Below are 17,522 nucleotides of genomic sequence, written 5' to 3'. Positions count from 1 at the left end.
GTGTGTTGCTTGAATTTCCAGCATGTGCAGAATTCCTCGTGTTTGCATTCTTTCTAATATGTTGTTGGAAATCATTCCGTTAGCCATGAACTCAAGCAGTTAATTTTCAGACTTAATGCACATACCAATTAAATAATCCTCCACAACAAATTAATGTGAACATTTCACATATGCATCATGTCAAATTTCAAAGAACTTATAGAATTTAAATGCAATAATCAAGCTTAGAGAATCTTCATATGGTTTTAATATCATTCAAGATGAAAACAGAAACAGAAACCAATGGAGTAAATGGCAACCTCTGGTAATTATGAATATTATACTCCTGAGCCATTTCACTATTTAGAACACAGTGTTCCATTTACCGTATTATGATTCATAGCAATTTCTTCTGTGCACTGATATAATTGCACCTCCTCTAAGAAATCACAAAGTATAACCACAATATACCTTCATACATTTGTATTTATATGAAGTGTAACAGTATACAAGACCAATATGTGAAACAAAGTATGCGGCAATTGAGATAATGCAGCTATGTATGTCACTTCTCTGATAATAACATTCAGAACAGATTGTGTGCAAGATCTTCAACTCTAGACTTTATTCTCTATGTACAATCAATCCAACTCTCATGTTGCCAAGTTTAGGTCTTTTGGAATGGATTACATGAGGTCATCAAACTGGACATTAACTCTGCCTCTTTGCCCACAGTTGATCCCCAACCTTTCAACATTTGCAGCAATTTAGAGTTATAATCATAGAAAAGTACAGCACACAGAAAAAGGCCCTTCAGCCCATCTAGTAGATGCCAAGCTATTAATCTACCTAGTCCCATTGACCTGCACGCGGACTATATCGGCTTCCACACTACTCCCATCCAGGTACCTATCCAAACTTCTCTTAGATGTTGAAATCAAACCTGCCTTCACCATTTCTGTTCACACCTTGTTCCACACTCATCACCCTCTGAGTGAGGTTCCCCCTCATGTTCCCCTCAAGCATTTCACTTTTCACCCTTAACCCATGACGAGCTCGAGTTTCATCCAATTTCAGTGGGAAAAGCTTGCTTGCATTTACCTATGCTCTGTCCGCCGGAGAAAGCAGGATCTCCCAGTGGCCACAAATTTTAATTCCACGTCCCATTCCCATTCTGATATGTCTATCCATGGCCTCCTGTACTGTCAAGATGAAGCCACACTCAAGTTGGAGTAACACCACCTTATATTTCGTTTGGGTAGCCTCCAACCTGATGGCATGAACATTGACTTAGCTAACTTCCGTTATTGCCCCTCCTCCCGTTCTCTCCCCATGCCTTATTCATTTATTTTTTACTTTTTCCTTTTTCTCTCTCTCTGTCCCTCTCACAATTACTCCTTGCCTGCTCTCCATCTTCCTTTGGCACTCCCCTCCCCCTTTCTTTCTCCCTAGGCCTCCCATCCCATGATCCTCTCCCTTATCCAGCCTTGTATTCCTTTTGCCAATCAACTTTCCAGCTCCTAGCTCTATCCCTCCCCCTCCTGTCTTCTCCTATCATTTCGGATCTCCCCCTTCCCCTCCCACTTTCAAATCTCTTACTATCTCTTCTTTCAGTTAGTCCTGACAAATGGTCTCGGCCTGAAACGTCGACTGTGCTTCTTCCTGTGGATGCTGCCTGGCCTGCTGTGATCCACCAGCATTTTGTGTGTGTTGCATTTACCTTATCTGTACCCCTCATAATTTTGTGTATCTTCATCACATCTTCCTTCATTCTCCTATATTCCAGAGTATAAAGTCCTAATCTATTCAAACTTTTCCAAGACCTCAGGTTCTCAAGTCCTGACCTTTCAATCTCATTGACATCTTTCCTATTGACATTTTTCAATGTAACATCCCAACTCCTGTATCCAATACTTTCATTTACGAAGGTCAATGTGTCAAAAAGCTTTTTTTTACGTCCTTATCTACCTATGATAGAAACATAGAAAACCTGCAGCACAATACAGGCCCTTCGGCCCACAAAGCTGTGCCGAACATGTCCCTAACTTAGAACCACCTAGGCTTTATTCATATCCCTCTATTTTCCTAAGCTCCATGTAGCCATCCAGGAGTCTCTTAAAAGACCCTATCGTTTCCACCTCCTCCGCTGCCACCGGCACTCACCACTCTCTCAAAACTCACCCTGACATCTCCTCTGTACCTACTTCCAAGCACCTTAAAACTATGCCCTCTCATGCTAGCCATTTCAGCCCTGGGAAAAAGCCACTGACTATCCACACAATCAATGCCTCTCATTATCTTGAACAACTTTATCAGGTCACCTCTCATCCTACGTCACTCCAAGGAGAAAAGGCCGAGTTCACTCAACCTATTCTCATAAGGCATGCTCCCCAATTCAGGCAACATCCTTGTATATCTCCTCTGCACATTTTCCATGGTTTCCACATCTTTCCTGTAGAGAGGCGACCAGAATTGAGCACACTACTCCAAGTGGAGTCTGACCAGGGTCCTATATAGCTGCAACATTACCTCTCGGTTCTTAAACTCAATCCCACGATTGATGAAGGCCAATGCACTGTATGCCTTCTTAACCACAGAGTTCACCTGTGTAGCAGCTTTGAGTGTCCTATGGACTCGGATCCCAAGACCCCTCTGATCCTCTACACTACCCAGAGTCTTACCATTAATACTGTATTCTGCCATCATATTTGACCTACCAAAATGAACCACCTCACACTTATCTGGGTTGAACTCCATCTGCCACTTCTCAGCCCAGTTTTGCATCCTATCAATGTCCCATTGTAACCTCTGACAGCCCTCCACACTATCCACAACATGATGCCATATATGTGTGTGTGTGTGTGTGTGTGTGTGTGTGTGTGTGTGTGAGAGAGAGAGAGAGACATATATATATATACACACACACACACACACACACAGAGTGGGGGGGGGGTATTTGGTCGACAGCCCACCCTGCATTTCTAATGACCAGCATTGTTTATCGTCCTTCCGTTAAAATACTTTTGTTGGATTATGGTGGGAAGTTCCGGTTCATTTATTGCCACATTTTAGGGTTGGTAATACAGTTATTCGCTTGAGTACTCGTGGGTCACCCTGGCTGTAACCGGGGTGTGTGACGGTCACCTCCCCTGTCTTCATTAGACTAGTTGGGTTCTCTTTGTGGATTATGAGCCCGGTCTGTTTTGGTGTGTATCACATTAAAAACTGTTGTTGAGTTAAACAGCTTCCTTGTCTGTCATTATGGATCAAATGCCTGCCACTATATTTCTCTCTCTCTCTCTCTCTCTCTCTCATTGAAATATATATACATTTCTTAATGTAGTTGATTTTTTATGTACTGGAGCCACAAAACAACATGTCTTGACATATTAAAGCTGATTCTGATTTCATTCAGAATAATTCAAGACAGCGTAGGTCAAAACTAAGACAGGAAAGTTTTAAAAGGGATTCTTGGGTAATTTTTTGCACAGAGAAGTAAATGAAATGAGCTATCAGAAGGAGTGTTGGATGTGGATATAATTACAACATTTAAGACCAGAAGACATAGTAGCAGAAGCAGGCCATTTGACCCATCGAGTCTGCTCCGCCATTCAATCATGGGCTGATCCAATTCTTCCAGTCATCCTCACTCCCCTGCTTTCACCCCATAATCCACTGACGCCCTGGCTAATCAAGAACCTACCTATCTCTGCCTTAAATACATCCAATGACTTGGCCTCCACAGCCACTCGTGGCAATAAATTCCACAGATTTACCACCCTCTGACTAAAGAAATTCCTTCACATCTCAGTTCTAAAAGGACGTCCTTCAATCCTGAAGTCGTGCCCTCTTGTCCTACAATCCCCTACCATGAGAAATAACTGCCATATCTAATCTGTTCAGGCCTTTTAACATTCGGAATGTTTCTATGAGATCCCCCTCATTCTCCTGAACTCCAGGGAACACAGCCCAAGAGCTGCCAGAAGGTTCTCACATGGCAATCCTTTCATACCTGGAATCATTGTTGTGAAACTTCTCTGAACCCTCTCCAATGTCAGTATATCCTTTCTAAAATAAGGAGCCCAAAACTTCACACAATACTCCAAGTGTGGTCTCAAGAGTGCCTTATAGAGCCTCAACATCACATCCCTGCTCTTATATTCTATATTTCTAGAAATAAATGCCATCATTGCATTCGCCTTCTTCACAACTGATACAACCCAGAGGTTAACCTTTATTGTATCTTGCACAAGGACTCCCAAGACCCTTTGTTTCTCTGGATTTTCAATTCTCTCCCCATCTAAATAATAGTCTGCCCCTTTATTTCTTCCACCAAAGTGTATGACTATACACTTTCCAACATTGCATTTCATTTGCCACTTCTTTGCCCATTCCCCTAAACTATCTAAGTCTCTCTTCAGGCTCTGTTTCCCCAACTACCCGCTCCTCCACCTATCTTTGTATTATCAGCAAATTTAGCCACAAATCCATTAATACTGTAGTCCAAATCATTGACACACATCGTAAAAAGCAGTGGTCCCAACACCAACCCCTGTGGAACTCCACTGGTAACCAGCAGCCAGCCAGAATAGGATCCTTTTATTCCCACTCCCTGTTTTCTGCTGACCAGCCAATGCTCCACGCACGCTGGTAACTTCCCTGTAATTCCATGGGCTCTTATCTTGCTAAGCAGCCTCATGTGCAGCACCTTGTCAAAGGCCTTCTTTAATAGAAATTTAGACAGGAAAGGTTTAAAGAGATATGGGCAAAATGTGGAGCAATGGGACTAGCTCAAATAGACAGGGACAGAATGGATGAGTTGGGCCAAAGGGACTGTTTTCATACTAGATAACAATGACTATTACATTCCTCCTTCCATTCTTTTTTAAATGCAAGTAGAGTATGTAGCCAATTTCCAGAAAGCTTAGTATGAAGTTTGAAAATCCTATTTAAATGAATAAATATCATATTCCTTCAGTGAATTAATTCCATTATCAAAGGTCTTTTGATGAAAGACCAATAAAAATTTCATTCAATAAGTACCAAAGCACAACTTTGACTTACTTATGGCCTCTTTGACTGATATATCAAGCTCCTGCTCTTTCTGTGCTAATTGTGTGTTAAATTCTCGCATTAACTGTTTGAGAGTTGAGTTGTGTTTCAGCTGCAAATCCTCCAATTCGAGCCTGGAAGAGAAAACATTATTTGGCGGAAAAATTAGCTTGGTTAAACTTTTTGCTCAGTTCTAATTAAGATGATTGCATTATCTTTTTATTAACGGAAGTACAATAAGCAAATACAACCATTACTATTGAATGTGAAGTACTTATGTATAGAGTTTGAGCTGCAAGAGAGAACATTATTTGGTGGAAAAATTAGCTTGGTACAAAATAAAATGATTGCATTACCTTTTTATTAACAGAAGTACAATAAGCAAATAAAACAATTACTATTGTATGTGAAGTATTTATGTAATAGAGTCTTATAGCATGGAAACAGGCTCAACAGTCCACCAAGTTAGTGGTAACTATCAAGCAACTATTTACCTCTCTGCATATCAACCAAATCCCCCGACTCACCCACCACTGGGGCAAATTACAGCACCCAACTAATAGAGTATTCTTCCAGGCTGGACCTTATCGAAGCCCTTGCTAAAGTCCACATCCATGACATCCACTGACCTTCCTGGTAATTTGCTCAAAAAAGGCTGGTTACACATGATCTACCATGCACAAAGCCATGTTCACTATCACAATATCAGCTCCTGTCTATGCAAATACTTACATACAAGGTCCTTTAGAATAGCTTCCAATAACTTACCCAACATTGACCTATAACTTCCCAGTTTATTCTTACAACCCTTCTTAAACAGAACAACATTAACTATCCTCCAATACCCCGGCACCTCACCCGTGATTCAGAACTTCTTAAATACATTTGCTTGGATCACTGGATTCTGTCTGTCTCCCTATGAAATGCAGACCCAAAAAATCCAATGAAGGTCACCTCCACCTGGTTCAGCGCAAATGTGTAGATGACCACTTTGATCAGCAAGAAGATGAATTTTGTCCCTTGCAATCCTTTTGTTATATATATATATATATATCTGCAGAAGCCCTTGGGATTCTCTTTCACCCTGTCTGCTAGAGCAGCCTCACAGTTTATTTTTCAGCCCTCCTGACTTCCTGAAATGTCCTTTTGCATTTCTTATACTCAAGTACCTCATTTGTTCCTTGTTGCTTAAACTGCTATGTACCTCTTCTTCTTAACCAGAGCTTCAATAGCTCTGTTATCCTTGCCTTTTATTCTGACAGGAATATAAAAACACTGTATTCTAAAATTTTCACTTTGAAGGCCCTCCACTTAAAAAGCACACCTTTACCAGAAGGCAACTTGTCTAAATCCACACTTGCCAGATCCTTTCTGATATCATCAAAATTGGCCTTTCTCCATTTTCAAGTCTCAGCCTAAGAACCAGACCTCAGGTTATGCAGATAATTCTGTAAATTATCTTGAAAACAACAGACATATAGACCATAAGACCATAAGACAAAGGAGCAGAAGTAGGCCATTCGGCCCATCGAGTCTGCTCCGCCATTTTATCATGAGCTGATCCATTTTATCCTACTTAGTCCCACTGCCCCGCCTTCTCACCATAACCTTTGATGCCCTGGCTACTCAGATACCTATCAATCTCTGCCTTAAATACACCCAATGACTTGGCCTCCACTGCTGCCCGTGGCAACAAATTCCATAGATTCACCACCCTCTGACTAAAAAAATTTTTTCGCATTTCTGTTCTGAAAGGGCGCCCTTCAATCCTGAAGTCATGCCCTCTCGTACTAGACTCCCCCATCATGGGAAACAACTTTGCCACAGCCACTCTGTCCATACCTTTTAACATTCAAAATGTTTCTATGAGGTCTCCCCTCATTCTTCTAAACTCCAAGGAATACAATCCAAGAGCGGACAAACGTTCCTCATATGTTAACCCTCTGTTATACTCAGTGTCCACTTTATGAGGCACCCTAAAAAAGCCCTGCGAGTGTATGTTCATGGTCTTCTGCTTTTGTAGCCCATCCACGTCAGGGATCGAGATGTGTGTTCAGAGTTGCCCTTCTGCACACCACTGTTATTACATGTGGTTATTTGAGTTACTGTCATCTTCCTGTCAGCTTGAACCAGACTGGCCATTCTCCTCCGACCTCTCTCATTAACAAGGTGTTTTCGCCCATAGAACTCTTGCACACTGGATCTTTTTTGTTTGTTTTTCACACCATTCTCTGTTAACTCTAGAGATTGCTGTGTGTGAAAATCCCTGAAGATCAGCTGTTTCCAAGATACTCAAACCACCCCATCTGGCACCAACAATCATTCCACAGCCAAAGGCACTTACATCACATTACTTCCTCATTCTGATGTTTGGTGTGAAAAACAACTGAGCCTCTTGACCATGTCTGATTGCTCTTATGCAATGAGTTGCTGCCACATGATTGGCTGATTAGATATTTGTATTAACGAGGTGTACAGGTGGACCTAAAGTAGCCATTGAGTTTATGTCAATTCAACATCAAATGTACCATGATAAGAACTGAACCTGGGTCACTGGAGCTGTGAGATACTAGCTCTGTGACCTAGATGACTATGCCATCCCTAATTAGATGACACCACCAGACTACATGTGTTCACACCTGCAGATAAGTAACATGCAGTAGAATATTGCTTCCAGGGCAGATTGTATGGAAGTTGCAGTAAGGCAAGGGTTAAAGACAGAGTCCAGGCAAGGGTAGTTTCAGCAGTTGTAGTCAACCCAGACCTTTGAAGTGGGACTGTCAGATGCACCTCCTGCTTACTACAGACAAGATTGGCGACCATGACTGCAGTAGAGTGTAATCAACCTGGACAAGTGGGGCCTCCAAAAAAGACCTTTTCTAGAAAGGTCTTCCTTGAACACAGATTCCCTTTGTATATTAGAGGGTGCCAAAGACAGACATGGTAAGAATAATGGAAGATTGTGAAACACACCCAACAACTAAGGGACAATTGTTTTAATAACTTTAAAGTAGATTCCTTAATCAACTTGTAGTTTTAATTGACTTTTAATACCTCCATTGTGAATGGCAATTGATCTTGTAAGTAAGAAATTCAAACATACGCAGTTTACCATATGGTTAATATCCATAGCTGATAAGCAAATTCTGTATAAAAATTAGCAATGTTCTGTCCTGGCTTCAGAACAGTGTGGTGACAGGGGTCATGATTTCTCCTTGTGCAAGTAAAATAACGCATGTTTGAATCAGAAGTGTGTGTGTGTTCTGGGTCTGGTTATCTTATTTCACTTTATTACCAGCAGAAACAATTGCATTCAGCCAACAGCAGGTCTTCGAATTTTTTCAAATCCATTTTTGCCTTCACCTCCAAACAATAAAATTTTCCAAATAATGCTAACCACCTGAATATAGATTAATATGATTGACACTTAATGTGCCTGTAACTAAAATGGCTATTAGAGAAGGACATGGTCCTCCATAAAACCAAGACACAGTTGGTGCATTTAAGAATGGGTGGCAGTTATCATGGGCCATTTTAACTTGCACATAAATTGGGCAAATCAAGTTGGTCAAGGAAGTCTTGTTTTGTGTTGATCTTCACAATACAGGCCATGTCTAACATACCAAAGAGATGTGTTATGGAAGCACTGGGAGGTGAGGACCTCGATACAATCATTATCAGTAACAAGGAAGCGTTGAGCAAACAAGTGAGCCTAAACAAGTCCCCCAGTCCTGATAGAATGTATCCCAGGGCACTAAAAGAGATGGCATAAGTTGTAGAATAATTACAAAACTCAGGGCAGGTCCCAGTGGATTGGAAGGAAGTCAATACCACACAACAGTTTAAGAAAGGATATTGGCTGAAGGCAACTATATGCCAATTAACTTAACATCTGTAGTCTGGAAAATGCTTGAATCTATTAAGAAATAAACAGTAGGACATCTGGATTGAACTGGTTCCATCAGACAGGTGCAGCATGGATTCAGCAACGCAAGGTCCTGTTTGACAAACTTTCTGGGGTTGCTTTGAGGATGTAACAAGCATAGTTGATAGAGGGGAACAGGTGGCGGTTCAGTTTCCAGAAAGCATTTGATAAGGTGCTGCATAAAAGACTTATACATAAGAATGCATGGAGTTTGGGGTAATTTATTGGCATGGATAGAGAATTTCTGAAACAAGTTGAGCTGAGCCTCTGGCGATGATCTTTGCATCATCAATGGGGATGGGAGAGGTTCCAGAGGATTGGAGGTTTGTGGATGTTGATCCCTTATTTAAGAAAGTGAGTAGAGATAACCCAGGAAATTACAGTCTTACTTCAGTAGTTGGTAAGTTGATGGAGAAGATCCTGAGAGGCAGGATTTATGAACATTTGGAGAGGCATAATATGACTAGGAATAGTCAGCATGGCTTTGTCAAAGCCAGGTCATGCCTTACAAGCCTGATTGAATTTCTTGAGGATGTGACTAAACACATTGATGAAGGTAGAGCAGTAGATGTAGTGTATATGGATTTCAGCAAGGCATTTGACAAGGTACCCCATGCAAGGCTTATTGAGAAAGTAAGGAGGCATAGGATCCAAGGGGACATTGCTTTGTGGATCCAGAACTGACTCGTCCACAGAAGGTAAAGAGTGGTTGTAGATGGGTCATATTCTGCATGGAGATTGGTGACCAGTGGTGTGCCTCAGGGATCTGTTCTGGAACCCCTACTCTTCATGATTTTTATAAATCACCTGGGTGAGGAAGTGGAGGGATGGCTTAGTAAATTTGCTGATGACGCAAAGGTTGGGGTTGTTGTGGATAGTGTGGAGGGCTGTCAGGGGTTATAGCAGGACATTGATAGGATGCAAAACTGGGCTGAGAAGTGGCAGATGGAGTTCAACCCAGATAAATGTGAAGTGGTTCATTTTGGTAGGTCAAATATGATGGCAGAATATAGTATTAATGGTAAGACTCTGGGCAATGTGGAGGATCAGAGGGATCTTTGGGTCCGAGTCCACAGGACACTCAAACGCAGCTTGACTCTGTGGTTAAGAAGGCGTATGGTGCATTGGCCTTCATCAACTGTGGGATTGAGTTTAGGAGCACAGAGGTAATGTTGCAACTATACAGGACACTGGTCAGACCCCACTTGGAGTACTGTGCTCTGGAGGCATTGATTGTGCTTTTTCCCAGGGCTGAAATGGTTAGTGTGAGGGGGCACCGTTTTAAGGTGCTTGGAAGTAGGTACAGGGGAGATGTCAGGGATAAGTATTTTTACACAGAGAGTGGTGAGTGTGTGCAATGGGCTGCTGGTGATGGTGGTGAGGTGGATAGGGTCTTTTAAGAGACTCCTGCAATGCTACATGGAGCTTAGAAAAATAGAGGGTAACCCTAGGTTATCTCTAAGGTAAGGACATGTTCGGCACAGCTCTGTGGGCCGAAGGGCCTGTATTGTGCTGTAGCTTTTCTAAGTTCTATGTTTTAAGTTGGGATGAATGGCTGTTGCTCTGGTTGGCAACCAGTGGTAAGCTGGGGTCAGTGCTAGGCCTGCAACTGCTCGTAAATGCATTAATGATTTGGAAAATGGGTCTGACTGCAGCATTTTCAAGTTTACAGCTTGGTTGAGTGGGACTGAGGCACTTAATTCCATGCTGTATAAATCCATGACTTTATGATTTGTATATGCCATATAGTGCCATCACAATATGGGTACACCAATGTTTTTTGTCCCTTGCTGTTTCTTAACTCAATCCATACTGATACTTGTAGTAACTTTCAGAGCTATGAGTTTATCCCTTTCCGCCGTCTAATATCAAGGCTATCCTGCCTCTTTTTCCATTATGTTCACATCTTCTAAATTAAAATAACCTGGAAGACAAATTCATAGAACTATACTGTTCAGAAATCCATCAGCCCACCTTTGCTGACGTTTTTGCCCATACACAATCGCACCATTTGCCCATGCAAAGGCCATTCCTTTCTATACCTTGCCTATTTATGTGCCTGTCCCAATGTCTCTTAAGTGTAGTGACTGTACCTGACTCCACTGGCTCCAATCAATCACTTCGTATAAAACAATACTTACCCTCTAGATCCCCTTAAAAACACATTCCTCTTACCTTAACTTTGTTATTTTTTTATACTTCAATGTTGGGGGAAAACATGGTGATTATCCACCTTCTCTTTTATAATTACATAAGTTACCCCTCAGCCTTCTTTGCCCCAGGGAAAACAGTGGGCACATCTAAACCCTCCCCATAACTAGTGTCCTCCATTCTGGCAACATCCCAGTTAAATACCAACCTTCACTGCTTTGCAACCACATCTCTTCAATAGCAGTTAGGTGGGACCCATGCGTTCATTTGTGCCATTAGATCTTTTACCTTGATGCAAGTGCTAAATACAATTACTAAAGAGTTTTCAAGTCTATGGTATTTCCAGTTGTGATGTACAGCTGTGAGAACTGGACTATTAGTAAGGCTGAATACAAAAGAATCGACACCTTTGAACTTGGATGCTGGAGTAAAGTGTTAAGAGTTCGTTCAACAGCAAGAAGATCCAACAAGTCAATACTTGAAAAAATACAGCCAGTCTGCTCACAAGGAAGCTTCATTATCAGGCAAAAGCTCAAATATTTTGGCCGGAGGGGGGCGCTGTGGAGCCATGAGCAAGTAGGATGCAGCCCCCTGTAGCTCCGGCAGATTTGATATTAAAACATCATTTACACAAAGTTAATTTGAGGTTTCGGGTGGTAAACGAAGGGGAGGTGCTCTTCAATACCTACCAGAAGGAGAAAGAGTGAAGGAGTGCACTACAAAATGCCAAGAAGAGGAACGGCTAAGGCAGAGACAAACGAAGAAATAGGCCCAATTGACGCCTCGGAGCTGACGTGTGAGGGCCACGTGGAGCCACGTGCACAGAGTATGGACAACAATGCGGTATTGGTGGCCATAGAGTCGCTACATGCAGAGCTAACTACGATGAAGTCAGATATCTGTAAGAAAATTGAAGAAAAAGTTGCAGAGGTAGCGGTCGCTTTGAGTGTAAAAAGCTTCGTTGAAAGCAGAAAATGACACTGCGATTACCACACAGAAAGCCCAGTTGAATATACAAGATCAAACTATGAAAGAGATAGCAGAGTCAGCTAACGGAGCTTCAGACATAGTTGTGGAGCTGGAAAGCAAGGTGAAACGACTTGGTGGGCAAGTTGAACAACTTTCTGAAAAGTGCCTGGATTTAGAGGGACGTTTGAAAGGACAGAATCTGAGAATTGCAGGCCTACGAGAGGGGAAGGAAAATGGGCAGGAAACAAGAGATTTCATAGCACAGATGCTAAAAGAAGCTGGAAGAAGCTCTGGTGATAGACTGAGTACATAGAGCACTCCGGGACGACAAGCTGCCGTGACACCTGATTGTAAGGATCCATTATTGACATGTACTTGAAGATATAATGCAGAAGGCAATAGGTACCAAGAACCTACAATATCAAGGACAAAGGATTCAGATCTTCAGAGACCTTCCATCCACAGTGGCCAAAGGACGTGCGGCTTTCACACTGGTCAGGAGGTTGCTGCAGGATAGACCTCCCGGAGTCAAGTTTGGCCTCCTCTATCCTGCGAAGCTACGAATGACTATTAATGGAACCGAGGCAGTGTTAACAGATCCAGAAGCAGCTCGCCAGTATGCGGAACCTCATTTGGGAAATGCTGAGAAGTGACTGTGCACAGTGAGAAGAAACCCCTTACAGAATGAAGATGCCCCAAGTAAAACTCCGTGGTAGGAAATTATGAACGTTTTGAATATTAATGAGGCCCTGCCTCTAATTCCTGTAGAAAACAGGACTCTGAGTTATATTTGGATTGTGCTATGTCAGATTAAGGCCCTATGTGGGCAGATAGTAGTAAGAGTTGGTCTAAACTGGTGTTGTATGTAGAGTATGTTGTTAATGGTGCTACAGTAAGTTATAGCTTTGAGAATCACACTTACTTTAACCTCCCAATAATCTCTGTTTGCTAGTTTTTCTCAGTTTTTTCACTCCAATGCCAGATTTGGCTTTGTGACCATCTATATAACTGGGAAGCTACTAAATTGGTTTACAAGCAACACACATCAAAGTTGCTGGTGAACGCAGCAGGCCAGGCAGCATCTCTAGGAGGAGGTACAGTCGACGTTTCAGGCCAAGAGCCTTCGTCAGGACTAACTGAAGGAAGAGTTAGTAAGAGATTTGTAAGTTGGAGGGGGAAGGGGGAGATCCAAACATATTCCTCAAAGTTTCCAATGAAATCTAGGGGTGTGGCAATAATAATTCACAGAAACGTTTCATTTCATCACCTAACAACAATAGCAGACAAGGATGGGAGATATGTTACAGTTACTGGTTTATGTTATGGTTATGGTTATTGGAATGGGGGACAAATTTATAACTTGGATTAAGCTACTGTACAGTAACCCTAGTGCTAAAATACTAACTAATCAGACCCTCTCGGAACCACTCAGTTTGCACAGGGGCACAAGACAGGGTTGTGCATTAAGTCCCTTATTGTTTGTGTTGGCCCTGGAACCACTGGCGGAGACTATACGTTCTCACTCCAGAATTTACGGGTACAATACAGAATATACTATCAACAAAATTTCCCTTTATGTGGACGAAACCATATATTACTATTCCAGTTTTGCTGGAAATAGTCAATTTATTTGGCACTTTCTCAGGGTATAAGATTAATTGGGGGAAAAGTGAATTGTTCCCAGTCCAAGTAGAAGAACAGGAGGGGCTTAAACAATTTCCATTCAAAATAACCCTTGTGAAGTTTACTTACCTTGGAATTGTAATAACCAAAAAGTACAGTTCTCTACCTGAAGCAAATTTTATCCCTCTAATTGAAAAGATAAGAAAGAAAATAGAATTTTGGAAGACATTAGTGGGTAGAGAAAATGCCGTCAAGATGATCTTTCTTCGCCAACTGCTCTATCTATTTCAGAACCTGCTCCTCTATCTTACCAAAACCTTTTTTAAAGGATTAGATTTGATAACTCTACCTTTTATATGGTATTATAAAGCCCATCAAATTAGAAAAGAACATCTCTGCAAGAATAAGACGAGCAGGGGGCTGGCACTACCCAACGTTATTTTTTATTACTGGGCTGCGAACGTCAGCCATATAGCACACTGGATAGATGATACAGTTGTACTGCCCAGATGGTTGGAGATGGAGCATGAGGATTGCCTGCCATATTCCATAGGGGCAATCATCATGTCCCCTATTTGATTAAATAAAGCCTGTTATAGAGGCAATCCCATTATCCATAGCACCATACAGATGTGGAAACAAAAGGGGAAGCATTTGAAACTCAGAACATTATCTTTTCTTGTACCTATATCAGCGAACCCCCCTTTTATCCCCTCATGTATAGATGGAGCCTTTGATGCATGGCGAGAATTAGGGATACGCAACGTTGGAGACTTATACATACAAGGGATTTTTGCGTCATTTCGGCAGCTCCAGCACAAATTTGGATTGCAAAAGAGTCACTTTTTCAGCTATCTCCAGCTAAGACACTATATAAGATCACATCTTTCTGGTTTTGAGACGGCAGAACCTGATTAATTAGATAATCATTTAAGATCATGTTTAGGGACAGAACACATCATCGCCTATCTGTATGATACCATACTAAAGAAGTGTCATACAACAATGGATAATATTGAAGTGTGGGCACGTGGCCAAGTGGTTAAGGCATTGGACAAGCGACCTGAAGGTCGTGAGTTCGAGCCCCAGCCGAGGCAACGTGTGTTGTGTTCTTGAGCAAGGCACTTAATCACACATTGCTCTGCGACGACACTGGTGCCAAGCTGTATGGGTCCTAATGCCCTTCCCTTGGACAACATTGGTGTCGTGGAAAGGGGAGACTTGTAGCATGGGCAACTGCTTGTCTTCCATACAACCTTGCCCAGGCCTGCGCCCTGGAGAGTGAAGACTTTCCAGGCGCAGATCCATGGTCTCGCAAGACTAACAGATGCCTTTACTTTAATATTAAAAAAGAGAGGGAAAAGGAGTTGGGTACAGAGACAGAGGAGGTTATATGGAATGAGGCTTTGGAGTATGTTAACTCCTGTTCCGTCAATGCCAGGCACTGTTTATTACAATTTAAAATCTTACATAGGCCACATTACTCAAAAGTAAGGATTCATAAAATATTCCTAGAGGTGTCCCCAATGTGCGAGAAATGCAAGTCCTCAAAGGCAAATTTGTTACATAGTTATGCTTTATGTCCTAGGATACAAGAGTACTGGAAGCAAATATTTGAGGTCCTATTGAAGGTACTAAAGGTTCAGATAATACCAGACCCCATTTTAATAATTTTTGGAACTTCTGCGAGGTCAGATAAATTCCAGGCCACCCAGCAACAACTCCTGACCTATGGCATACTTAATGGAAAGAAACTCGTACTGATTTTCTGGAAAAAGGAGGAAACTCCATCACTCAGACAATGGCTGGCTGCATGGATACTCTGCATCTGGAGAAGATAAGATACGTTATCAAGGACAGACTCAAGGAATTTGAAAAAATCTGGCAACCATTTCTGTTGTATCTAAACGAGACCGACAGCTGAGCTAAGTGTGGGGGGGGCGGTAGGATCTAAACAGCACATACGGGAGGGGTGAGGGGAGGGTAGGGCTGGGAAGGGGAAAGGAGACGGGGTGGTAGGGTTTCCTTTGCTTTTTGCTTGTTTACTATACATACATTCATATTACTTTCATTATGTTGTTATAAGAAAGAAAAGAAGCATTGTACTTTAGGACATTGTCAGTTGTGGTTAAGCTGATGTTGCTTCACAATAAAAACATTTGAAAATAATCAAATATTTTGGCCACATCATGAGAAGAGAGGATTCCTTGGAGAAGACTCTCATGCTAGGTAAAACAGAAGGTAAAAGAAGGAGAGGACAATAGAGGCTACGATGGATAGATAATGTTACTCAGACAATGCGTATGACCTTGGGGAATCTCAGAGAGGCAGTTTCCAACAAGAAGCCTTGGTGTACAGGAGTCTATGAGGCCACAAAGGGTCAGACTTGATTTACCAAATGAACAAAGAGTCTTCAACGTTGTCTTTTTTTGTGAAAGATTTTCTCTTTTTTGACTCTGAACTTTTTTTTAAATGTTCATGTACTGTCCCTTCCTGATTACAGTCTGGTTATCAATAATCATTTTGCTACCTGTCATCTGTCAAAAGCTTATCTTTTCTTTTTAATTTTTTAAACTCTCTTCATCAAAACCTTCCCACTAACTATTTTGGTGGAAGTTGTAACTGCAGCCCAATTAACCATTTTCTAATCCCAGCGAGATTCATGATTTTAGGAGCAGCTCCTTCCTTCACCAGTACTGGTGTCAGTGCCCTTGAATTGTTACTATTTTCCCCACCAGGATCTTTGGACCATGCAATGATCAAACCTGCTGGAGAACTCACTGAAAAGCAGCATCTGTAGGGGAAAGGAATAGCCTATATTTGGGTTGAAAACCTGCATTAGAAGCATGCATACAATCCTACCACCTTATTTAGTTTATGTACAGTCCATGGCTTGCAGAGATTTCAAATTTTGTTGTTCTATTTTTTAATCTGGACTTGCTGCAGATAAATTGTTTAATTACTCAACAGTTCAGGAATCTCATCCTGAAAAGAGCTGAAACATTTGGTCTCAATGTTTACTGCCCAACAATTCTTAGCTAATTCATTTGGGAAAGCACATCTTGCTCAGTGAAGGTTGGCACTTATAAGATACAATTTTGGGAAGGTGCTCAGATTTATGTCAAAATTGTTGCTGATTTAATTAAACATGAAAGCAGAGTTTCAAGTTTCTAGCAGTGATCATCAATAGCCAAACCCATGTAGATGTCATGGTCAAGAAAGCTTGCCAACACCTCCACTTCCTTGGAGGCTGAAAAAAAGTTGGCATGACCCTATCGACCTTAGTCATTTTTAATCAATGCACCATAGAAAGCACCTGTCTTGATGCACCACAGCTTGGTACGGTAACTGTGCTGCTGGTAACTAAGAAAGTGGACATAGTCCAACACAACATGCAAACCACACTGCCCTCTGTGGATTCTGTCTATATTTCTTGCTGCTTCAGTAAAGCAGCCAGCATAATCAAAAACACCTATTCCAAACATTCCATCTTCTTCCCTCTCCCATCAAACAAAGCCTGAAAAGACTGAAAGCACAGACCATCAGGCTCAAGGATAGCTTCTTCCTTGTTGTCATAAGACTACTGAATGGTTTCCCAGTACAATAAGATGGACACCTGACTTCACAATCTAACTCATATGGTATTGCACCTTTATCGTTATTGTCACTGCACTGCCACAGTAGCTGTTGCACTTTATTCTGCATTCTGTTACTATTTTACCTTGCACTACCTCAACATACTGTGTCATTTTTTTTTTATGAACAGTGTGCAAGATAATCTTTTCACTGCACTTCAGTACATGAGATAATAATAAATTTCCAA

General features: G+C 41.6%; 1 protein-coding gene across 4 annotated transcripts in view; it reads right to left on the bottom strand.

Moving 5' to 3' along the window:
* Positions 1 to 17,522, bottom strand: part of golga4 (golgin A4) — a 246,147-nt gene that overhangs the window by 51,799 nt on the left and 176,826 nt on the right. For all 4 annotated transcript variants that reach the window (XM_072263075.1, XM_072263085.1, XM_072263094.1 and 1 more), the window contains one exon: positions 5,044 to 5,165. In XM_072263075.1, coding sequence (XP_072119176.1) covers positions 5,044 to 5,165 — 122 coding nt within the window. The remainder of the gene's footprint in view (positions 1 to 5,043; positions 5,166 to 17,522) is intronic.

The sequence above is a fragment of the Mobula birostris genome, chromosome 1 (assembly GCF_030028105.1).
Source record: "Mobula birostris isolate sMobBir1 chromosome 1, sMobBir1.hap1, whole genome shotgun sequence".
Classification (NCBI taxonomy): Eukaryota; Metazoa; Chordata; class Chondrichthyes; order Myliobatiformes; family Myliobatidae; genus Mobula; species Mobula birostris.
The sequence above is the reverse complement of the archived record's forward strand: the minus strand, read 5'-3'. Positions and strand labels throughout refer to the sequence as shown.